General features: G+C 45.3%; 1 protein-coding gene and 1 long non-coding RNA gene across 5 annotated transcripts in view; one reads left to right on the top strand and one right to left on the bottom strand.

Moving 5' to 3' along the window:
• LOC110523253 (ral guanine nucleotide dissociation stimulator) overlaps positions 1–24,152 on the bottom strand; it is an 80,877-nt gene that overhangs the window by 53,137 nt on the left and 3,588 nt on the right. Inside the window, exon 1 of one of the 4 annotated variants that reach the window (XM_036976847.1) lies at positions 3,517–3,609. The exons of 1 other annotated variant lie outside the window; for it this stretch is intronic. In XM_036976847.1, coding sequence (XP_036832742.1) covers positions 3,517–3,594 — 78 coding nt within the window. In that variant the 5' untranslated portion in view covers positions 3,595–3,609. Of the gene's footprint in view, positions 1–540; positions 1,068–3,516; positions 3,610–24,152 lie in introns of those variants that run through there. 2 more of the 4 variants (XM_036976845.1, XM_036976846.1) reach the window with 2 other exon arrangements.
• On the top strand, positions 3,698–5,751 carry LOC118964565. Its single transcript, XR_005051646.1, has 2 exons — positions 3,698–4,070; positions 5,293–5,751. It is a non-coding gene; the product is annotated as an uncharacterized LOC118964565 (long non-coding RNA).

The following is a 24,152-nucleotide window of genomic DNA, read 5'->3' as shown; positions in this document are numbered from 1 at the left end:
TTCTTGTTCAGTGTCTATGCATTGTGGACCAATATATTGTTAACTAATTAGTTGTACTAAAAACTAAAATCATGGTACTTATGTTGTTTGAAGGGCTCACTTGCTAAACAGACATGTGTCTCAATGTTCGATCCCTGTACAAATAAAGGATACATACAAAATAAAATAAAAACAGGCTATATTAAGAAATAATAAACAGTTACATGTTTGTTCTTCATCAATAAAACATATCGATTTCACAACGTGTGTTGAACTTTTCTGGAAAGAAACGGCTACTCAAACTATGTTGATGCATTTCAAAAGGATTACAACTATAGCCTACTAATGTTGATGCGCACTTAAACGTATTGGACTTCAATAACTGTGTCATTGATACTAAGGCAGAAGTAAACAACAAAACACAACCCCGTATCCTCTCAAACCCCTAGGCTATAAACCTTCATCAATCACTTGTGGTAGCTTGGATAACAGACCAGTTAACAAACGCATTGAAAACCGCACACAAGGCTACAGTGCGCAGTAAATAAGTTATTTCGTTACCTCCAACTGCGGAAGGTCAGGGTCCAGTTGGGTGAAGCTATGCAAGACAACAGGGCTCGCATCCCCGGCGACCTCTAGTTTCACCCCGTCCCAGATGTTGCGTATCCTCCAGGTGCTGGCATCGAACATCACATCAGGGGAACTCAGCTTGATACTGCGTCCCTCGCACTGAGCTCCCGTTAGATAAACCATTGGTGTCGTCCGTCGGTATCACTACAACAGCAACAATGTCATATGAAGCCTACACCGTGGTAGTCTTCCCCCATGTCTTGCGGGTAAAACGGCGTCCTGTTTTTTCTCTCACAAAAGCCCTTGACAAACTGAACACCCAGGAGGAGTATGTAGGCTACTACTGACTGCTCTCTGTGTTTGTTGTTTTTATGTCTGCTCTGCTCCGGGAAGCGGGGACAGAGGTTGGCTTGGAAAGAATGGGACAGCTCGTTTTGCATGGCCCGGTTCCCGGGGTTAGTGGCGATTTAACTTAAGGACCAATGGAATGATCTAAACATTTTAAAAACTCCGTTAACCGGGTCACCGGGCCATGCAAAACGAACTGGCCCATTCAGCCGGGTCCATAGCTCCTCCCCCGACGCAGGAACGCCTGCCCCCTCGTGGGAAGGTGATGTCATTTTCGCAGCAACGTGATGTGGGCAGAAAGTCGTTCTGTAGGACATAGGTCGTAAACTGTACAGCTCTTAAAACGATTCACACCCTTATGTTATCCATCCTATGCTGTATTCTTGCACTTCAAAAATATACGTTTGAGAGGGCCACCAACAGAAATGTAAACGGTGAAAAATGTCTCATGAAATTTTAACTCGCAAATAGCACTTGCTTTTTTTGTATTTTTATTTAACCCGGACGACGCTGGGACAATTGTGCACCGCCGTATGGGACTGCCGATCACGGCCGGTTGTGACACAGCCTGGGAACGAACCAGGGTCTGTAGTGAAGCCTCTAGCACTGCAATGCAGTACCTTAGACCGCTGCAGCACTCGGGAGTCCAAAGTATTTATATGATCTGTATCCATACCATGAGAGCAATATTAGGCTTTTCTAAATTTTAATATAGGCCTAGCTATAGCTATCCTGTATGTATGTGTTGCCTAACCTTCTGTTCATTATCATTTCTATTAAATCTATTAAGCCTACCTACATTATAACCTGCCTCCTTACTGTCTTTCATGATAGAAACACTGACATATATTATATTACATTAAAGCATTGATGCATATTTCATATGTTTTCATTCTCCTTCCTCCAGTCTTTGTTAGTACTTGTATTTGATTATTTTACGATGATAAGCATTTTGTTACCTGTATTGGAAAGCGCTATTCAAATAAAGTTATTGTTATTATTATTATTAAAGGCAATGTTTGAAAAAACATATGTCTTTCACAGTTTAAAGATTAAGCTGTGAATGTGAAATACTTGAAGGAGACAGAAACTAACTCATTTGTTTTGTTGAGTATAGAACAGGGCAGTCTGAGCTGCCCCCACACATATCCTCAGCAACCTTTTGGTTGCTCCACTTTCTACATCTGTTTTGCGTTATGTGTGGGCTGAGCCGCCCGAGTCACTGCCAGTAAACGCAGGCTGAAAACAAAGTCAGGGAGGCTGAGGAATGTGAAGAGGGAGAATGGAGAGCAGAGAGGGGTGGGGGTTTAGGGGTTGGGGCTGACTAGGGACAATGTTGGGGTGCTGCTGTTTTCAGTGAAAAACTAAGGTCATTAGTGGGTTTCGAAGTGAGTATAACATTTAAGTGAGATGTGGTTGCTTCACCTAGCTATCTTAAGCTGACTGGATAACTAAAATGACTCAAATATAAATGTAGTGTATCTTTGCAGAAATGTGAATGTGTTATTGTAATAAAACATGATATAGTATGTATTTATTTTGTGTGTGAGCGTGTGCGTGTGCACCCGCGTGTGTGTAGGGATGTAATGGTAACCCTATTAACACCGCACCAGCGGTCATGGGTCAAATTCCACGTGACTGTTGAGTCACGGTAACCACTACAAAACTGCGCTCTGTAAATGAATGCCGCTGATAGCAAGTTTGGCTATTAACGCCTAACAGCCCTCAAGTCACAAATGGCCTAGTACTCAATCAATCATTCAATCAAATTGATTTAAAATCAAACACTTTATGATTAAATTGGAATAATCTGAACAATGATAATAAATTATTGATGATGGAAGTTAGAGGTCCTGTTCCGAAATGGACCCGGGCATTTCCCACCCAGACCCGATATGCAAAAATAATTTTTTTAAACATTCATGGTCTCCGTGGATCTTATTTCAAACTCAAAGCCAAACACAACAGCAGCTATCGGAGACGCATATTTGATGTGAGGCTAATAATTAGCTTCTTGATAAACTGAATCAGGTTAGTAACATCTGAGGTTGAAGTGAAAACATTCAAAAGGGTAGCTCCCCAGGAACCGGGTATCACCTGTTGCGTAGTGAGAGCCAGTTCCTCAAACAGCTGGTTGAAAAAAAACTGGAGGAGCTCCATTTGAGACTGAAGAACTGTAAAATCTTATGTTCCTCTGAGTTGTGGTTGAACAAGGACAATATAATGTACATCTCTGGTTTTCCTAAACGTCGGCAGGACAGAATGACAACTTCAGGTAAGCTTTGTTAACAATAGCTGGTCCGTGACCTCTAATATTAAGGAAGTCTCGAGGTTGTGCTTCCCTGAGTTAGAATAAGCTGTAGACCATATTATTTACCAAGAGAGTTTTCATCTATATTTTTCATAGTTGTCTATTCATCCCCATAAACCGATGCTGGCACTAAGACTGACCTCAACGAGCTGTATAGTGCCATACTCAAACAAGAAGATGCTCATACATAGGCGGCGCTCCTAGTTGCCAGAGATTTTGTTATGCAGAAAAAACTTAAATCTGTTTCACCTAATTTCTTCCAGCATGTCACCTGTGCAACTAGAGGCAAAAAACTCTAGATCACTTACACACACAGAAATGCTGTGACGTCTACTCCCGCTCCTCCCCTCCGACGTCGCCAGTATACTAACCACTGTTCCTGGCATCCTTCTATACGCACACCTGGCACCAATCATTACGTGCACCTGCACTTCATCATGAGGCACACCTGGACTCCATTACCTCACTCATTACCCTATATGTGGCACTCCCTTAGGTTCTTTACCCAGTCAGTATTGTTTCTGTGTCTATGTTAAGACACCACTATGATGGTGTCTCGTTTCATGTTTGTTGGTTTATTAAACATATCACCTGCTTCTCAACTCTCAGCATCTTTGTTACAGAATACTGACTCAAACAATGGAAGCAGCAGGAAAACAGAATATCTCCCAGACAGTCGACGAGCAGGGATACCTTCTTCGTCAACACCACGACCAGCTGGCACAACTGGAGACAGCTATGGAAGAGGTTCTTCGCAGTGTGCAACATCTTGAGCATACCCGGGAGGTGTTTCAGTAAACTAGCAGAGGATACTCTACAACCAGTCGACCCAGCACAACAGCCCATTCAGCAACAAGCTCAGGTCAGTGATGCCCGTTTATCCTCCTGGATAAATATGAAGGTACCCCATCTAAATGCCGTGGCTTCCTACTTCAGTGCTCCCTCTACTTTGCGCACCAGATGGGAGCCCCCACCACCGAGAGGTCCAAGGTTGCCACGGTTATTTCTCTGCTGACGGGGTGGGTATTGGAATGTGCCACTGTTGTCTTGGAGAGAGGAGAGGAGGACCTATATTCATATGAGGGGTTCATGGCTCTGTTCAAATGTATCTTCGATCAGCAATCGGAGGGCAGGGGGACCTGAAGGCTGCCGAGTACGCACTCACCTTTCGGACAGTAGCAGCATCCAGCAGATGGAATGAGCCAGCACTTTGTACGCTCTTACTGAGCTCCCCTCTGTCGGTTTCACTGCCATTTTGGTGGCTGTGGATCGATTTTCCAAATCCTGTCGTTTTATCCATCTCTCTGGTCTCCCTACTGCTCTCCAGGTCACTGAGGTACAACTCCAGCAGGTCTCCCGGCATTATGGCCTTCCGGAGGACATCGTCTCCGACCGTGGCCCCCAATTCACATCCCGGGTATGGAGAACCTTTATGGAGAAACTCTGGGTCACGGTCAGCCTCACTTCCGGGCAGGTGGAGAGGATGAACCAGAGGCTGGGGAGGTTCCTGAGGAGTCACTGTCAAGACCGGCAGGGAGAGTGGGCCCGATTCCTTCCATGGGCGGAGTACGCCCATAATTCGCTACGTCACTCCTCCACTGGGCTGACCCCTTCCAGTGTGTTCTGGGTTTTCAGCCGGCCCTGGCTCCGTGGACCCCGGACCAGACCGAAGCTCCTGTGGTTGATGAGTGGTTCAGGCGCTCAGAAGTGTGGAGCGACGCTCACGTGAGACTCCAGTGTGCCGTCCACCGTCAGAAGGAGCAGGCAGACCGCCACCGGTCACTGGCACTCCCTTAGGTCCTTGTCCCAGACAATATTGCTTCTGTGTCTATGTTAAGACGCCACTACGATGTTGTCTCGTTCCATGTTTGTTGGTTTATTAAACGTACCACCTGCTTCTCGACTCTCAGCGTCTTCGTTACAAATGCATACAAAGCTTTCCATTGCCCTCTATTTTGCAAATCTGACCATAACTCTATCCTCCTGATTCCTGCTTGCAAACACTCAAACAGGAAGTACCGGTGAAGTGCCCAATATGGAAGTGACTACCGTATCTCACCTTCTTTTCATGTCTCCCTTCTCAGGCCAGTGGTTCCTGGTCCCCTAGCTGATGCTGTCCCCCACGACACCCCTCCACCGCCCCCTGGACATCAAGGGGGGTCCAGCCTATGCCGTCAGATCCCTACTGGACTCTCAACGTTGTGGGGGTTGTGGAGGACAATCTGGATCCCAACATCATCCTTGATTTTCACTTTTGCCGCTGTGGCTAGAGCCGCGCGTCGGGTGTGGTACTGTCACATCTACTCCCGCTCCTCCCCTCCGGCATTCAACGTCACCGGTATACTAACCACCGGTCCTGGCATCCATCATTACGCACACCTGCACTTGATGAGGCACACCTAGACTCCATTACCCTATATCTGGCACTCCCTTAGGTTTTTTTTCCCAAGTCAGTATTGTTTCTGTATCTATGTTAAGACGCCACTATGATGTTGTCTCGTTCCATGTTCGTTGGTTTATTAAACGTACCACCTGCTTCTCGACTCTCAGCGTCTTTGTTACAAATGCATACAAACCATCGCCCTCCATTTTGCAAATCTGACCATATCAAAATGTATTTAAAACCATATCCTCCTGATTCCTGCTTACAAGCAAAAACTCAAACAGGAAGTACCGGTAACGTGCCCAATATGGAAGTGGTCTGATGAAGAGGATGCTAAGCTACAGGACTGTTTTGCTAGCACAGACTAGAATATGTTCCAGGATTCATCCAATGGCATTGAGGTGTTTACCACATCAGTCACTGGCTTCATTAATAAGTGCATCAGTGTTGTCCCCACCGTGACCATACGTACATATCCCAACCAGAAGCCATGGATTACTGGCAACATCCGAGCTAAAGGCTAGAGCTGCCGCTTTTGAAGTAGCAGGACTCTAATAAATCCCGCTACGACCTCTGACGAGCCATCAAACAGCCAACGTGTCAATAAAGGACTAAGATCGAATCCTAGCATGCCGACTCTGACGCTTGTCGGATGTGGAAATGCTTGCAAACTATCACAGATTACAAAGGGAAACCCACCCGCGAGCTGCCCAGTGAAGACGTCCCATGTGGTTTAGTTGGTAGAGCATGGCGCTTGCAATGCTAAGGTTGTGGGTTCAATTCCCACAGGTGCCCATACAAAACACGTATGCACTCACGACTGTAAGTCACTCAGGATAAGAGCGTCTGCTAAATGACAAATGTATTTGATACACTGCCCATTTTGCAGGTTTTCCTACTTACAAAGCAAGTAGAGGTCTGTAATTTTTTATCATAGGTACACTTCAACTGTGAGAGACGGAATCTAAAACAAAAATCCAGAAAATCACATTGTATGATTTTTAAGTAATTAATTTGCATTTTATTGCATGACAATAAATACTTGTCATGCAAATACTTGTCATGCAAATCTCCTTCTCCCCCTCTCCTTCTCCCTCTCCCCCTCTCCTTCTCCCCTTCTCCCCCTCTCCTTCTCCCCCTCTCCTTCTCCCCCTCTCCCCCTCTCCTTCTCCCCCTCTCCTTCTCCCCCTCTCCTTCTCCCCCTCTCCTTCTCCCCCTCCTGGTTAAGAAGTGTAAATAAGTTGTCATTAGAAAGGTGGAGCAGAGAAGATACTGGAAATTACAGAGACTACAGAGTAATGACACTGGAACTGATAAGAACTCCAAGGGGGCTGACAACAATACAGACTCCCAATTTCCACCTCTTATCTCTGGGACACCACATCCAGGAACAGAGCCTGGCTGGTACTATAGCCGGGCCGGGTGGGCTTGTGAATTGGGAAATGCAGAGGAGTTTTGGCAAAAGCCTGGTTGTCTGAGGAAATAAAAGTATCCACTGGAAAATTAGCCAAGTAAGATGGGAAATGATCTAGTGACTTTCCAAACTTGTGTCAAAATAGAAATACCAGTCCCAAAATGATTACTTTGACAGCGCTCAAGTTTTCAAGATATGCAACTTTCAAAATACAGATATAACAATGGCATGAAACCATTAAAGTGGCACTCCAGTCTCCTTTTCACCTTATTTACCTTTTCACCTTAACTGATTTACTTAACAAAAGGCACATCTCAATAGGTGGTCCAAGCATGTCATGACATGGAACGATCCATAGACTTCTAATGTGATGGGTCCACTTACAGGGCAAGGAGAAACTAATTCAGTCAAAGCTGGTTGGCTGGTGTCTGTGGAAAGATGGGAAATTATCCTAAATTTGCTACTTAGTTTTGTCACTCACTAATAGTGCCTTCTCTTTCTAGAACTACATTACATCAATCATACATGACCTGACCTATAAAAACAAACACACATCACACAAACCAGCACACACAGAACATGTCTGAAGTTGACCGCAAAGGATTCACACGCACGGCAGATACCTCTGAACCTACTTCAAACGTTCCGACAATAACTTGTCATTGTGACACGTTTTACACAGTAAAATGGCCACTTTCGGTTTAGATCATTATATCAAAGTGACACTAGATCATGTTTTGTATTGTGTTGCTTGCTTGCTACAATGCTACTCAATCCTGATTCAATGAGCATCCATGAAAGGCTGTTGCCCTGTGCCATGTTAATAATAGCGTCAGTGCACACATAAATACAGTTAAAGTCGGAAGTTTACATACACTTTAGCAAAATACAATTAAACTCAGTATTTCACAATTCCTGACATTTTATCCTAGTAAAAATTCCCTGTCTTAGGTCAGTTATGATCACCACTTAATTTTAAGAATGTGAAATGTCAGAATAATAGTAGAGAGAATGATTTACTTCAGCTTTTATTTATTTCATCACATTCCCAGTGGGTCAGAAGTTTACATACACTCAATTAGTATTTGGTAGCATTGCCTTTAAATTGTTTGACCTGGGTCAAACGTTTCGGGTAGACTTCCACAAGCTTCCCACAATAAGTTGGGTGAATTGTGGCCCATTCCTCCTGACAGAGCTGGTGTAACTGAGTCAGGTTTGTAGGCCTCCTTGCTCACACAAGCTTTATCAGTTCTGCCCACACATTTTCTATGGGTTGAGGTCAGGGCTTTGTACCTTGACTTTGTTGTCCTTAAGCCATTTTGCCACAACTTGGAAGTATGCATGGGGTCATTATCCATTTGGAAGACCCATTTGCGACCAAGCTTTATCTTCCTCACTGATGTCTTGATATGTTCCTTCAATATATCCACATCATTTTCCCTCCTCATGATGTAATCTATTTTGTGAAGTGCACCAGTCCCTCCTGCAGCAAAGCACCCCCACAACATGATGCTGCACCCCTGTACTTCACAGTTTGGATGATGTTCTTCGGCTTGCAAGCCCCCCCCTTTTTCCTCCAAACATAACTATGTTCATTATGGCCAAACAGTTCTATTTTTGTTTCATCAGACCAGAGAACATTTCTCTAAAAAGTACGATCTTTGTCTCCATGTGCAGTTTGCAAACCGTAGTCTGGCTTTTTTTTGGCGGTTTTGGAGCAGTGGCTTCTTCCTTGCTGAGCGGCCTTCAGGTTATGTCGATATAGGACTCGTTTTATTATGGATATAGATACTTTTGTACCTGTTTCCTCCAGCATCTTCACAAGGTCGTTTGCTGTTGTTCTGGGATTGATTTGCACTTTTCGCACCAAAGTACGTTCATCTCTAGGTGACGGAACGCGTCTCCTTCCTGAGCGGTATAACGGCTGTGTGGTCCCATGGTGCATATACTTGCCTACTATTGTTTGTACAGATGAACGTGGTACCTTCAGGCGCTTGGAAATTGCTCCCAAGGACGAACCAGACTTGTGGAGGTATACAATTTTTCTTCTGAGGTCTTGGCTGATTTCTTTTGATTTTCCCATGATGTCAAGCAAAGAGGCACTGAGTTTGAAGGTAGGCCTTGAAATACATCCACAGGTACACCTCCAATTGACTAAAATGATGTCAATTAGCCTATCAGAAGCTTCTAAAGCCATGACATCATTTTCTGGAATTTTCCAAGCTGTTTAAAGGCACAGTCAACTTAGTGTATGTAAACTTCTGACCCACTGGAATTGTGATACCGTGAATTATAAGTGAAATAATCTGTCTGTAAACAATTGTTGGAACAATTACTTAAAGTAGATGTCCTAACCGACTTTCCAAAACTATAGTTTGTTAACAAGAAATGTGTGGAGTGGTTGAAAAAATTGTTTTAATGACTCCAACCTAAGTGTATGTAAACTTCCGACTTCAACTGTACAGCTACATTCTTTCTCCTGGCCAATAAGAATAAAGTACTTCACTTAGGACCTGCCTGAGTGGGCACCCTGACCTGTTCCCATGGCAAAACCATGCTGACCAAAGCCTAAAAGAGCGACCTGACCTGATAGGCTGTCTCCTCCCCACCTCCTACCCACCAACCGGTGTTAACTTACAGATTCTACCACATAACAGTAAACTGACCTAGGATCAGAGAAATAGTACAGAAGTAAAAAATCCTGTCACTGTCCAGATAACGTGCACACTATAGAGTGCATATCAGTTTGCATATGCGTTTAATTCAAAGGTGAACTGTAGCATATTACACAAGCATATTGTAAGCAGTCACAACAGATTCCCACACTACCACTGTCCTAGCTCTCAGTCTCCACACCAGACATCTGCAGTCAGTGATCCCCTCTCAGTCTCCACACCAAACACCTACAGTCAGTGATCCCCTCTCAGTCTCCACACCAGACACCCACAGTCAGTGATCCCCTCTCGGTCTCCACACCAGACACCTACAGTCAGTGATCCCCTCTCAGTCTCCACACCAGACACCTACAGTCAGTGATTCCCTCTCAGTCTCCACATCAGACATCTGCAGTCAGTGATCCCCTCTCAGTCTCCACACCAGACACCTACAGTCAGTGATCCCCTCTCAGTCTCCACACCAGACATCTGCAGTCAGTGATCCCCTCTCAGTCTCCACACCAGACACCCACAGTCAGTGATCCCCTCTCAGTCTCCACACCAGACACCCACAGTCAGTGATCCCCTCTCAGTCTCCACACCAGACACCTACAGTCAGTGACCCCCTATCAGTCTCCACACCAGACACCCACAGTCAATGATCCCCTCTCAGTCTCCACACCAGACATCTGCAGTCAGTGATCCCCTCTCAGTCTCCACACCAGACACCTACAGTCAGTGATCCCCTCTCAGTCTCCACACCAGACATCTGCAGTCAGTGATCCCCTCTCAGTCTCCACACCAGACACCCACAGTCAGTGATCCCCTCTCAGTCTCCACACCAGACACCCACAGTCAGTGATCCCCTCTCAGTCTCCACACCAGACACCTACAGTCAGTGATCCCCTATCAGTCTCCACACCAGACACCCACAGTCAGTGATCCCCTCTCAGTCTCCATACCAGACATCTGCAGTCAGTGATCCCCTCTCAGTCTCCACACCAGACACCTACCAGGTGGTCCAGTATGAGAGGAACATCCAGCATGCACATCATCATGGGCTGGACCAGGGCTCGGTGGAGGCTGAAGGGGGACTTGGACCCCATGCGGCCCCAGGGACAGAGTCTTGGCTTGGGCTTGGGTGGCAGGGCGCCCCTGGCTGGGGCTGTGGTCCTCCAGTTCTCAGAGCGAAGCTGAACCAAAGGCTGAAGCTGAACCAAAGAGATCTCTCCTTATGAGTCTTCTGCTGCACTTTCCTTTATCTATTTTTCTCACTTGTTTCCAAAATGAAAGAAGGGGAAAAATGTCAAAAGTAGACCAAGTAGACGCCTCTTCTTTCTACTCAGACTTTCTCTTTCCTGTCTCTCTCTCCTTGTCTCTTTCTCCTTCCCTTCTCTCTCTCTCCTTGTCTCTTTCTCCTTCCCTTCTCTCTCTCCTTGTCTCCTTCTCCGTCTTTCTCTCTCTTCTTGTCTTTTTCTCGTTCTTCGTCTCTCTCCTTGTCTCTTTCTCCTTCCCGTCTCTCTCTCTCGTTGTCTCCTCTGTCTCTCTCTCTCTCCTTGTCCCTTTCTCTTTCCCGTCTCCCTCTCTCCTGGTCTCCTTCTCCTTCTCCGTCTCTCTCTCCTTGTCTCCTCTGTCTCTCTCTCTCTCCTGGTCTCCTTCTCCGTCTCTCTCTCTCTCGTTGTCTCCTCTGTCTCTCTCTCTCCTTGTCTCTTTCTCTTTCCCGTCTCCCTCTCTCCTGGTCTCCTTCTCCGTCTCTCTCTCTCGTTGTCTCCTCTGTCTCTCTCTCTCCTTGTCTCTTTCTCCTTCTCCGTCTCTCTCTCTCGTTGTCTCCTCCTCCGCCACTCTCTCTCCTTGTCTTTTCCTTGGTCTTAAAGTCGCTGTAAGATCCTTATGACATGCTGCTACACGTTAGAGCACGCCTGTCCACTACCTTGAGACACTCACACATTGTAAACCTTAAAGGAGTGCTGGGGTGTAGGAGGCGAATCAGCGAGCAGGTACTCACCACTCCCTCGCTCTCCTCTCTGAACAGCTGCTGATAGAAGGCTATGGAGTGTTACTGGAGAGAGTGTGTGTGTGTGTGTGTGTGTGTGTGTGTGTGTGTGTGTGTGTGTGTGTGTGTGTGTGTGTGTGTGTGTGTGTGTGTGTGTGTGTGTGTGTGTGTGTGTGTGTGTGTGTGTGTGTGTGTGTGTGTGTGGTGTTTGTATGAGCCAGGGGCGAGAGAGAGAGAGGACTATTAATGATTGAGTACCAGAGAGGGAAGAAAACAGGCTTCTACATGCTTTCTTTTCCAAGGGACCTCTGTTGCCAAGGTCAGCGGTGATGCTTTGTGTGTGTGTGATCATCTAACATAAACATCTATGACACAACGGACAAATCATGTATGTGTGTTGGTGTGTGTGTGTGCCTACAGTGCTGAGGGCCATGGCTGACCAGTTTAAGAGCACTGCATTGGGAAATGTATGCATGAGCATGGAATATACAGTCAGCAGTCTCTTTCCACTGCACATAGCACAAAAAGAGCACTCTAACACGGCTGTTTTTCCTGTTCTATGCGTCTCTCTCATGTGTAAGGTTACCTGATGGCATGCCTGAACCATAAAACACCACACCAGCCACCGAATTCGGAAGTCACTGTTAAAGTATAATTACACAGGACAAGGTGCCTCGCAAATTCACCACTAAGTACACTTCACCTGCTCTTAAAAATGTTCTGTACATTTGTGATGAATGTTAATTCTACACAAAAGCATAACTGGGACACAACAACAGACCGGGGTAGAATGAAATATGGGAGGGATCATCCGGGGTAGAACGAAATATGGGGGGGATCATCCGGGGTAGAACGAAATATGGGGGGGATCATCCGGGGTAGAACGAAATATGGGGGGATCATCCGTGGTAGAACAAAATATGGGGGGATCGTGATATGGGGGGATCATCCGGGGTAGAACGAAATATGGGGGTTGATCTGGGATGTGCATCCAGGACGTCCAGAGTGGAATATGTACGGGATGGGAACTAGCTCCACAGTGCTATTCCAGTTATGACTCAGATTTACCACAGACCGGAATGTGATACATGACTGTAATAAAGGAGGCTTACTCCATCTAAATGCTTTGCTCTTTTGAAAATGTGCCTCTGCCAGACACTTCTAATGATTATCAGTGTGATATCCCGCCTCGGAGGAAATGTGGACATTAAGATGAATGCGGTATCACACAGAGACCAGACGCGCTTTCTTATCACATAACAAATGTCAAATTCCCTCGTTGGATGATAGCTATCAAGTCTGACGCAAAGCCGGTTGTCAGGATTGTGTTATTTCACCTTTCATCAGAGCGTGAGGTGGCAGTATGAAGGCAAACAAGGCTTGACTTCAGAGAGTCAGTGCCAAGGAGCATGGGGATCAAGGGATAGATAGCAATTATGATGATGAGGGCAAACTAAACGGATAGCTGAGGTGAAAAGGTCAAATAATTAATTGGATATATAGAGAGTTTATGGACAGAAACAGTAATGGGTGGATTAAAGAGAGAAGATGGAGGGGAAATGCATAAACTGACAGTAAATAAAGTGCACTCAAACAAAGGATGGATGAGAACGCAGACAAACTAATTACAAACCAAGAGCTTGGGGGTAAGACTGAATCTGTGCACCAGGTATGTTAGGAAGCAGCAGCAGAACCCATATTAAGATGCAGAAGCCAAACTCAGCCGACGCCGCGGAGCTTCCGTCGTTATGGAGACAGCCGAGCACTCATGCGCACTACCAGCCCTGCCCGTGTGAGTTTTGACTGCCGGCCAAGACACCAAGGCACTCCTCCAAGATGGACACGTCCAAAATGGTAAATGTCTCATCCTGCTTTACAAAATGTTGGTAATTCTCCAAAACCTTTCAGGCACCTCTCATGTCTTGAACATGTTTAGCCTGACAAGGAGGGAGTGCTCACTGGACAAAAAGCAAATGTTCCCGGAACATCAAGGAGAACCCGGAACAAATGTTTAGGGAATGTTCTTTAAACCTCTATGACCTAAAGCCCAAGTAAGATTCTGGCATATTACATACATCTACAGTAAAAATAAGTACCATGGGCTAGGAAGACCAACATGTTTGGGATTCCATGTCATGTGACAGGAAGTGTGAAGGATCTGGGGTCTGTTCACTGGATGATAAGTCAACTCCACTTCCTGTGGGTCATATGCTCGGTCCCATATTTATCTCCAGCTCTTTGCCTGATACCCCTTCGGTAGAAAATAAGAACATAGCTCCACCTACACCTACGGAGGTGTGATGATGGTGGTCAGGCACAGCTCCATCATCATATGTTTCTATCTGCATTTCACTTCCTGAGTGTGCTGGCCACATCTTCCCCCGTCCATACAGACATGTATCATGTCAACACTCCACAGAGGATCACATTTAAGTGCATGCTATATGCTTCACAACTTAATCCAAAAGTACATCATCACAGTGAGCTAGCAGCCTCCTCCAGGGAAGCCCAGATGTAGGGATGGAGCAGCCTCCTTCCTCTCTCTGACAGACGACAGGAGACAGAGAGGTGTGTGTGTTTGACCTGCGTCTACTCAACTGGATGGAGAAAATGGTTGCTGTGTCAAAGAGCAGCTAAACCGGGATTCGACGATGTGGCAAAACAAGCGCTAGGCTACACACACCACCTCCTTTGTTCACATACTGTCCCTGACTGGCCAGGTGCAGCGACTGGCCAGCTGCCATGGCAACAAAGTGACCATTCCCTGCCCCCCCTTCTTAAGACACAATAGGCAGAGAGATATTTATTGAGGCCTCATTGGCAGCCCCCGTAATTACAGCTTTGCTATTCACATAGTTGTTTTGTTAGAAAGGGGACGTTGACTTTCTAGCTACAGGCATTTTCATGTCTCATGTCAACTCTTCATCATGTAATAAATACTACCACGTCTGACGAGGCATATATGACACGCATTCATGTGTTTTGTCTCAGGGAAGACCCCTCGGGGGTCCTCCCAGCCGCCGAATCACAAAAGCTTATCCCCGTTGAGAGGCTTTCAACAATTAACGAGCGGCGCGTCTGACTGGCAGAGTGTAAAACAACTGTCTGTCAGAGGGATGGAGATGGGCTCACAGCCAAGAAGCTTCTCAGCCATCTGATGTCCTGATCCCCACTGTCTCCAGAACAGTCTAACAAGCCACCCCAGCACAGGGGAGGCCAAAGGTCAGGAGTCAGGTCAGGGGTTGTTATAGAGGCAGAACAGACACACATAAAACTGCAACAACCCACAGACGTGTCTTGCAGCAACAACAGATTATGAGACTATGATCGTCCTTTAAGATTCAAGACTTGACTGACTTATTCAAAGACTTGAGACTTGACTTCTGGCTCAATGACTTGAGACCCAACTCAGAGTCGTGCTCAATGACTTGAGACTTGTCCCAGAGTCATGGTCAATGACTTGAGAGACATAGGATGCCTTGAGAGACTTGAGTCTGACTCATCCTCAAAGACTTGAGACTTTATTTATTTAATAAATACAGCCTGGAATCAAACCAGGGTCTGTTGTGATGCCTCTACCACTGAGATGCAGTGCCTTAGACGACTGTGCTACTCGGTTCAACTCTGGTTGACTATGGTTCGTGACTCTGGTTTGTGCTCAAAGACTTGACTCAAACTAGCCCTAAGTGACTTCTGGACAGGTCTGGCACTGTCTCACTGATTTGCAGTGCAAGATGATACATCTATCAGGACCAATCTCTCTCTTTATAGCGACACGTGTTTTGATGAATTGTGGCTATTATTGTGTCATAACTCAATGTACATGCTCTTTGTCTCTGAGACTTCGTGTACCACAGTGAAACAGGATGGGCTTTGGACATCAACAGCATATATCCTCCCTGTTCCACCAACCTTTACTCCCATCTGTTTACCTTTTCTCAGCTAACCGCTGACAGATCCATTGTCGGGTTTCATTACAAGCGCATTGAGGAGAAGTCACAGGGTCTGGCGCCAGAAGCTGAAATGTTAGCTCTGAAAAAAGGTTGAGTGGGAGGTTGGAGGTTGGTGCTTTATGTCCTTTATGACGTATGATATCATGATCATCCTCCCTTGGCCTTTCATAGTCGGCAAGTTATCCCACCTGGTCAACCCCTCCATGAATGTTCCTCCATTTGGCTCTCATCACCCTTAATTCAGGACGGATGCTTCCACACCCTATCCCTGTACTGTACAGCACACACTGTCCATGCTGTACACAGTCATAAAGGATGTGCTTCCTTGAGCCCTCAGCAAGGGAAGCATGGTAGAGGGGAAACATGGCGATAGTGGTTCATGTCATTTATGGGGTTAGTACAGAAAACAGGAGTAAGTTATAAACCAGTGTTTACCCTGCCAGATATAATTGAGGGGAACAATGCATGTAAACTTTCCATCCGTCTTTATTTGTCCAGTTACACTCACTCACTACTCCAACCTTAAATCCAAGCATATGTACAATGCTATAATTTGCACATAAAATATGTATCAATGTCGAAAACACACACAAACTTTATATACAATTATAGCATTGTACAGTTTGATTGGTGCAGCCAGGCATAACCAATCAACCCCATGACCAGAGGGGCCTAGAGTCTGATCTACCACCATTATCACACTGAAGCAAAACATGCCCACCGCTTCTATAGCAACGAGGGAAAAATAAATGATGTCACCGCTATAAGTTACTGAAGAAAGGCACAGATATAAATACTACAAGGCATTAATAGTATCTGCTTTCTACCAGACCAGAATAAAGCATCAGCAGCTGATGCTGTTGATCTAGCAGATAATTAAATGTGTTTTTTTCTAATAAAGACATGTACAGTGGGGCAAAAAAGTATTTAGTCAGCCACCAATTGTGCAAGTTCTCCCACTTAAAAAGATGAGAGAGGCCTGTAATTTTCATCATAGGTACACTTCAACTTTGACAGACAAAATGAGAAAAAAAATCCAGAAAACACATTGTAGGATTTTTTATGAATTTAATTGCAAATTATGGTGGAAAATAAGTATATGGTCACCTACAAACAAGAAATATTTCTGGCTCTCACAGACCTGTAAATTCTTATTTAAGAGGCTCCTCTGTCCTCCACTCGTTACCTGTATTAATGGCACCTGTTTGAACTTGTTATCAGTATAAAAGACACCTGTCCACAACCTCAAACAGTTACACTCCAAACTCCACTATGGCCAAGACCAAAGAGCTGTCAAAGGACACCAGAAACAAAATTGTAGACCTGCACCAGGCTGGGAAGACTGAATCTGCAATAGGTAAGCAGCTTGGTTTGAATAAATCAACTGTGGGAGCAATTATTAGGAAATGGAAGACATACAAGACCACTGATAATCTCCCTCGATCTGGGGCTCCACGCAAGATCTCACCCTGTGGGGTCAAAATGATCACAAGAACGGTGAGCAAAAATCCTAGAACCACACGGGGGGACCTAGTGAATGACCTGCAGAGAGCTGGGACCAAAGTAACAAAGCCTACCATCAGTAACACACAACACACACTATGTCCCCCTGCTTAAGCCAGTACATGTCCAGGCTCATCTGAAGTTTGCTAGAGAGCATTTGGATGATCCAGAAGAAGATTGGGAGAATGTCATATGGTCAGATGAAACCAAAATATAACTTCTTGGTAAAAACTCAACTCGTCGTGTTTGGAGGACAAAGAATTCTGAGTTGCATCCAAAGAACACCATACCTACTGTGAAGCATGGGGGTGGAAACATCATGCTTTGGGGCTGTTTTTCTGCAAAGGGACCAGGACGACTGATCCGTGTAAAGGAAAGAATGAATGGGGCCATGTATCGTGTATCGTGAGTGAAAACCTCCTTCCATCAGCAAGGGCATTGAAGATGAAATGTGGCTGGGTCTTTCAGCATGACAATGATCCCAAACACACCGCCCGGGCAACGAAGGAGTGGCTTCGTAAGAAGCATTTCAAGGTTCTGGAGTGGCCTAGCCAGTCTCCAGATCTCAACCCCATAGAAAATCTTTGGAGGGAGTTGAAAGTCTGTGTTGCCCAGCAACAGCCCCAAAACATCACTGCTCTAGAGGAGATCTGCATGGAGGAATGGGCCAAAATACCAGCAACAGTGTGTGAAAACCTTGTGAAGACTTACAGAAAACGTTTGACCTCTGTCATTGTCAACAAACGGTATATAACAAAGTATTGAGATAAACTTTTGTTATTGACCAAATACTTATTTTCCACCATAATTTGCAAATAAATTCATTAAAAATCCTACAATGTGATTTTCTGGATTTTTGTTCTCATTTTGTCTGTCATAGTTGAAGTGTACCTATGATGAAAATTACAGGCCTCTCTCATCTTTTTTTAAGTGGGATAACTTGCACAATTGGTGGCTGACTAAATACTTTTTTGTCCCACTGTACATCTGGGGCGTCCGGGAACACCATGCACAGCCAATCAAGGCGACAGCACTGCAGACAGGCACACAAACAGCTCCTCGGTCGTGACACTATTGTTAGTGGCAAATGACCTGTGTTCTGTTGGGCATTGCCTACCGTCTGTGAGGGGGGTGTAAACCAGGTGCAGCCTGTCATTCAATTAGCAACCAAGGGACAGAGGCACAAATGAGCTCAAAACGCTGGGGGAGAAGCCTCAACCAGCACTACATAAGGCCTTTTCAGAAGGAAGGAACAAAGTGAGAAAATGGAATGAGGTGCAGAGAGATGCATCCCAATACTAAAAAATAGACTATCCTGGATAGTAATGCAAATGGTAGTTGCTACATTATCTTGTCAGTAAACATGTTATCTTAACTCACATCTCTTTGCCTCATCCATACAGCTAATAACACAACAGTTGGTGTCAGCAGTGGGATCGAGCACTGCAGCAGGTATAGTCACAACAAATGAAGAACTGACTACCACACTTAGAAAAAAAGGGTTCTTCGGCTAGCTAACTTTAGCATATTCGCTAGCTTGCACAGCAAACTAATTCATTGTGATTGAATTATAATGTCAACACTAGCTACAGTGGTTAGCTAGCTTGGAGGTAGTATTTAGTGTTGTGTGCATTGTGTCTGTGCACTTAGCTAGCTACAATCCCATAGCCTACATTTCATTTGAAATATGACTGGCTCATGACATTTAATCATGTATTTACAAAGAAAATGCCCCATTTATTTTTGTTGTCACTCCTGTTGGCCTCCCCACGTGGGAGTTTCTGCTCTCTGATTGGCTCAAAGTCAAGTTATTGGCCACTGACGAGCATTGCGATTCTACAATTGCAAATGCCAGGTTCGTCGCTAGCGGGTCGGCACGCAGCGGGTGCCATTTTTGTTCTAGCTAGAGAAAAAACATTTTTGGTTGCAAGTAGAACCCTTTTAGTTCAAAGTAGAACCCTTTTGGGTTCCATGTAGAACCATTTCCACAGAAGGTGGAATGGGAACAGCTAGCTAAATGGGAACAGCTCCTATGGGAACAGCTAGCTAAACATTTGGCTATGGACTTGCACTGGCAGTATAGGATTATGGAGAGTGAATTAAATTGTTTCTTCGTCGTCTTGCTAGGTAGTTAGCTGTGGCCATCTGGCTAGTATCAACAAGGGCTTCCAACAAAATAGCAACATTAGAGCAGCTAGCAAGCTAACATTGGGTTCTAGACCATTAACTAAGCAACACAGAAGGACATGCATTGCCAAACAACGCTACTGCCACCTTCTGGTTTGGAGTATTTTAACAAGGCTGAGTGGCTGATGACTTCAAGTTCTTTGCTGTGTGAACACAAAAGAGATTATACTAAGTACTGTCTGCAGGCAAATGTTTTACAATCCTTCCGGTGTCTCTGGGCTATTCGTCAGTAGAAAGCAAGTGAGCGAGAGAGAGAGAAAGAAATAGAGAGACAGAAAAAATACGAAATAGAGAGACAGAGAAACAGAGAAACAGAGAGAGAGAGAGTGTGTATGTTTGCTTGTTCTGTGATTGATATTGAAGGTTAATCAGTGAGAGTGAGGGGTCTGTGCATAATAATATGTATTTGTGAGTGTATAGATGTCACCAGTGACATAACTACTCTGTATAACACATTCAAGCCAAACCAAACCAATCAAACGCACCCAATCAAAACACACCAAACCAATCAAACACATTGACTAGGCTAAAACTAGACTTTTAACATTATTTCCTTTCCGCAGTTTCAGGCTTCTCTACGCTAACTCCACGGACGGCTACAAAACGACAACACATTTAAGCTTCAAGCAGCTCTCACTACTAGCCTACATGAGGATGGCACAACACCTTCGGCCCCTCGCGGTCATACACACTAACACCCAGGCAGAAACAACAACTAGTGTCCCCTCACATTGTGACAGCGTGACCTTAGGCTGGTGACCAGAGGTCAGACTCCATTCAACTCCTCGTATTGTCTCCTTGCCAAAGGAAGTGGCGTTTACCCGCCCTCACGTTCTTCATGATTGCACCCCTTTGTCTGCCTATGAGCGTAATGGAGGCAAAAAAACTAAAACATGAACAAAGGTCTCGACAAGTAGACCACGCGCAGCTACGAGAAACCATGTTAACGGTTGATTGTAACGGACAGAACATTTTTGTGCGACCATTGGCCAATGAACCGCAAGTGTCGCTCATGGTTCGTGGTTGCTCATCAGCTACACTGCTGGTAATTAGATCATATTCATATCGTTGACCTTGAGTTCATTATAATGAGAGAGAGGGGAGGGGGATTATGGGAAGGTGGCTGGCTGGCCCTTTGTGACATCATCCCCTGTAGTGGTTGGTTGGGGGAGTTGTTGATGATGATTGATGAGGGCAGTGTGTCATGTGACTTCCCATAAAGCACGGATGACTGTCAGGCCCTTTTCCTAGAGGAGCTGACACCATAGAATTACAATGGGTATAAAATACATTACAATTCAAATCCATGTTCCGTGATGTGTGGTTTGGTGGCCATGTTGGGTGTACTATTTGGACTGTTTGGTTAATTGATAGTTATCCCATCCTTATTCGGAAATTTGTTTGGATATGTGTTCTCTGTGGCCATTGCAAGGAATGCATAAATGTACACAATGTACAAATAGAATGAACTCACTGACAATTCGTAATATCACGTTCACCAAATCAGCATGATACTGTGAAAAGCTGTGAAGTTCATTAACCGTATTCATGATGATTATTTTCCCATTGCTCATGTACCTCTGCTTTCATTTCACATAGCAGAGGTTTCATGTCCTGTGAACATGTGCAACTTTTTCAGCCTTATTATAACATTCTTCTCCTGAGCTTTCAAAAGAAGTCCCTGCATACAAGTACCAGCACAGCAAGCAGAAACATCTGGAAAAGACCAGCTCACACTGTAAACCAGTGGTTCTCAAACCTCTCCTCAGGGACCCCCAGTCGTTCCATGTATTTCATCTATTCCAGAGTTAGCACACCTGAGTCAACTTACCAACTAATCATCAACCCTGAATGTGAATCGGGTGAGCTAGTTCAAGGCTACAACAAAGATATGAAACGTCTGGGGTCACAGAGGAGAGGTTTGAGAACCACAGCTGTAAACAGTTGGGTCGGGCAACAATTCACCGGAGTGACAGAGACACCTACTGGACATACCAGGTCACACAACTCTATCTCAGTTGGTTCCAATGTATCGTCCAACTCACACCAAAACCTGAAGCACCTACTTCCTCATGTTAACCCAAGCAATAGAAGATATGTAGATAGTTAACTTGTGTAAATTATGCTTAGGAGCTATTTAAGTTGTGATGGTCACATAGCCTACAAACTAAAAACTATATTTGTGAAACCCCACGAATGCATAATAATTTCATACAGCCATCCTTTTCAAGTCGTCTCCTACAATGCACTCATTTTTGAAGGCAGTGCAACGGCAGTGAGTACAGTTCTGGCTAAGTGAATTGGAGGACTCCCCATTTTCCCCCAGTGGTCCGAGCTGGGCTGTCTGCCAACGGGGGCTTAGGTCCACAGGCTTGGCTGTCTAACCTGTTAGCATAGCAACGCTCTCGCAAAGGGGGCAGCAGAGGACACTGTTTTATAGGGGCTACTCTAAAGTTTATGTTCACACTATACTGTACATAGGCTGCCATTTCTAAAGTCAGACTAGTACTAGGAAACATGCGTGCACACACACACACTCACACACACACACACACACACTCACAAATACAAACACATATATCTGTTTTCGAGAACACTCATTCTCATAACCAAAAGTTTACTAAGGGTCACAGACAGCAGTGTCAATCTCCGGTTCCTGTGTCAAATTACAAACACATTATAAGTGGGGGGTCCTACAGTGCTTCCTGTAACACAGACGTACGCGTGCGGGACACAAGCATGCATCCACGCATGCACGCACGCACACATCTGGCTGGGGTGAATGGGTGTGCTTGGCCGCACAATGAGACTGATCTGGCTGGGGTGAATGGGTGTGCTTGGCCGCACAATGAGACTGATCTGCTGGGGTGAATGGGTGTGCTTGGCCGCACAATGAGACTGATCTGGCTGGGGTGAATGGGTGTGCTTGGCCGCACAATGAGACTGATCTGGCTGGGGTGAATGGGTGTGCTTGGCCGCACAATGAGACTGATCTGGCTGGGGTGAATGGGTGTGCTTGGCCGCACAATAAGACTGATCTGGCTGGGGTGAATGGGTGTGCTTGGCCGCACAATAAGACTGATCTCCAATCAGACAAATCGTATGAAAGAGAAGGAAAGCAGAAAGAGCCACCCAGCCAGTCTCAGAGTCTGTAAGATTTCTACTAATTTTTTGGAATTTTACCCCTTTTTCTCCCCAATTTCGTGGTATCCAATTGTCTCATCGCTACAACTCCCGTACGGGCTCGGGAGAGACGAAGGCTGAATGTCATGCGTCCTCCAATACACAACCCAACCTGCTTCTTAACACAGTCATACTGCTTCTTAACACAGCGCGCATCCAACCCGGAAGCCAGCCGCACCAATGTGTCGGAGGCTACACCGTGCACCTGGCAACCTTGGCTAGCGCGCACTGCGCCCGGCCCGCCACAGGAGTCGCTGGTGCCCTACCGACCGACCCTCCCTAACCCTACCGACCCTCCCTAACCCGGACGACGCTAGGCCAATTGTGCGTCGCCCCACGGACCTCCCGGTCGCGGCCAGTTACGACAAAGCCTGGGCGCGAACCCAGGGACTCTGATGGCACAGCTGGCGCTGCAGTACAGCGCCCTTAACCACTGCACCACCCGGGAGGCCCTGATTTCTACTAATTTTAACTAATGAAATAGCCTACACCCCTTGATTTGGAAAAATATGACTTCAAAATAGCTTCATAATCAGAGTAGTACAGCTGTCTTATTGAGTCATGCTTAAAAATGAAGACCTACTACTGCATTCATGTTTTTGTTGTCATAGGAGGCTTGCAGAGTGTAGCTTTAAAGACTAAAGGAACAGAGAGAAACAGAGATTGGAAGTGTAGCTAATCGAGGACATGAAGTTTCTGAAAATGTACAAAGTGTCTATCTATCGATCCCTCCCGGATACATTCCAACGCAGCATCTGTCACTCTACCCTCTTATCTGTTATTTATTGACCTGGCTCTAGCTCAAGCCCAGCGAGACTTCACAATCTCACACCTACAACTGCCTCCAGCCCATTCGTTCCCATTCAGACTGCCAGAGAATGAGACCTAAACTGAAACTGCTTCCCAGTTCCCACACCGAGTTAGCCTAACATTAGCACCACAAGTTAAAGGTGTACTTTACCATACTGAGGCCTCAAGATGTGGGAATATCCAGCCTGGTCTCAGAGCATTACGTATTATTCTGATGCAAAACGTACGATATGGTATGAATTCTAACGTTAGCTAGGCTAAGGGTTAGGGGTCAGGGGTCAGGGTTAAGCTTAGTGTTAAGTTTAGGAGTTAGATTAAAGGGTTAGGGGAAGGGTTAGCTAACTTGTTAAGTAGTTTCAAAGTAGCTAAAAAGCACTAAGTAGTTGAAAAGTTTCTAAAATGCTAAAGTTGGCCGTGATAACATTCAAACTTGCAACCTTATGATCGCTAGAAGTTTACGTTATACGCCCACCCATCCAACCACCCTACTTAATTAACCATCTGTCTTAGTAACCATACCAAACGTAACATACAGGATTTACATTTACATCTAGTCTATGAGACCAGGCTGGTTATCCAATGTTGCAGTGCTGCACCCGCTAATGTCTTGTGGCCATTAAATACAAGTCCTCCAGGTAATAGTGAAAGGAAGATCTGGGTAAAATGCATTTGAGGAGCTCCAAGGTAATCGGACCAATGTATAATGCATTAAGATTAATAAATAAGTCAGAGGAATACACTGTAACTAGGTGAAACAGAGAGAGAGAGAGAGACAGACAGGCACCCGGGAGAGTTCAAACAGTAAGCAGTGACAAACAAAAAACAGATATACTGACAAAAATCACAGTAACAAAATATTTTATG

This window comes from Oncorhynchus mykiss, chromosome 5 (assembly GCF_013265735.2).
Source record: "Oncorhynchus mykiss isolate Arlee chromosome 5, USDA_OmykA_1.1, whole genome shotgun sequence".
Taxonomy (NCBI): Eukaryota; Metazoa; Chordata; class Actinopteri; order Salmoniformes; family Salmonidae; genus Oncorhynchus; species Oncorhynchus mykiss.
Note: the sequence above shows the minus strand (reverse complement) of the source record. Positions and strands in the feature narration are given on the sequence as shown.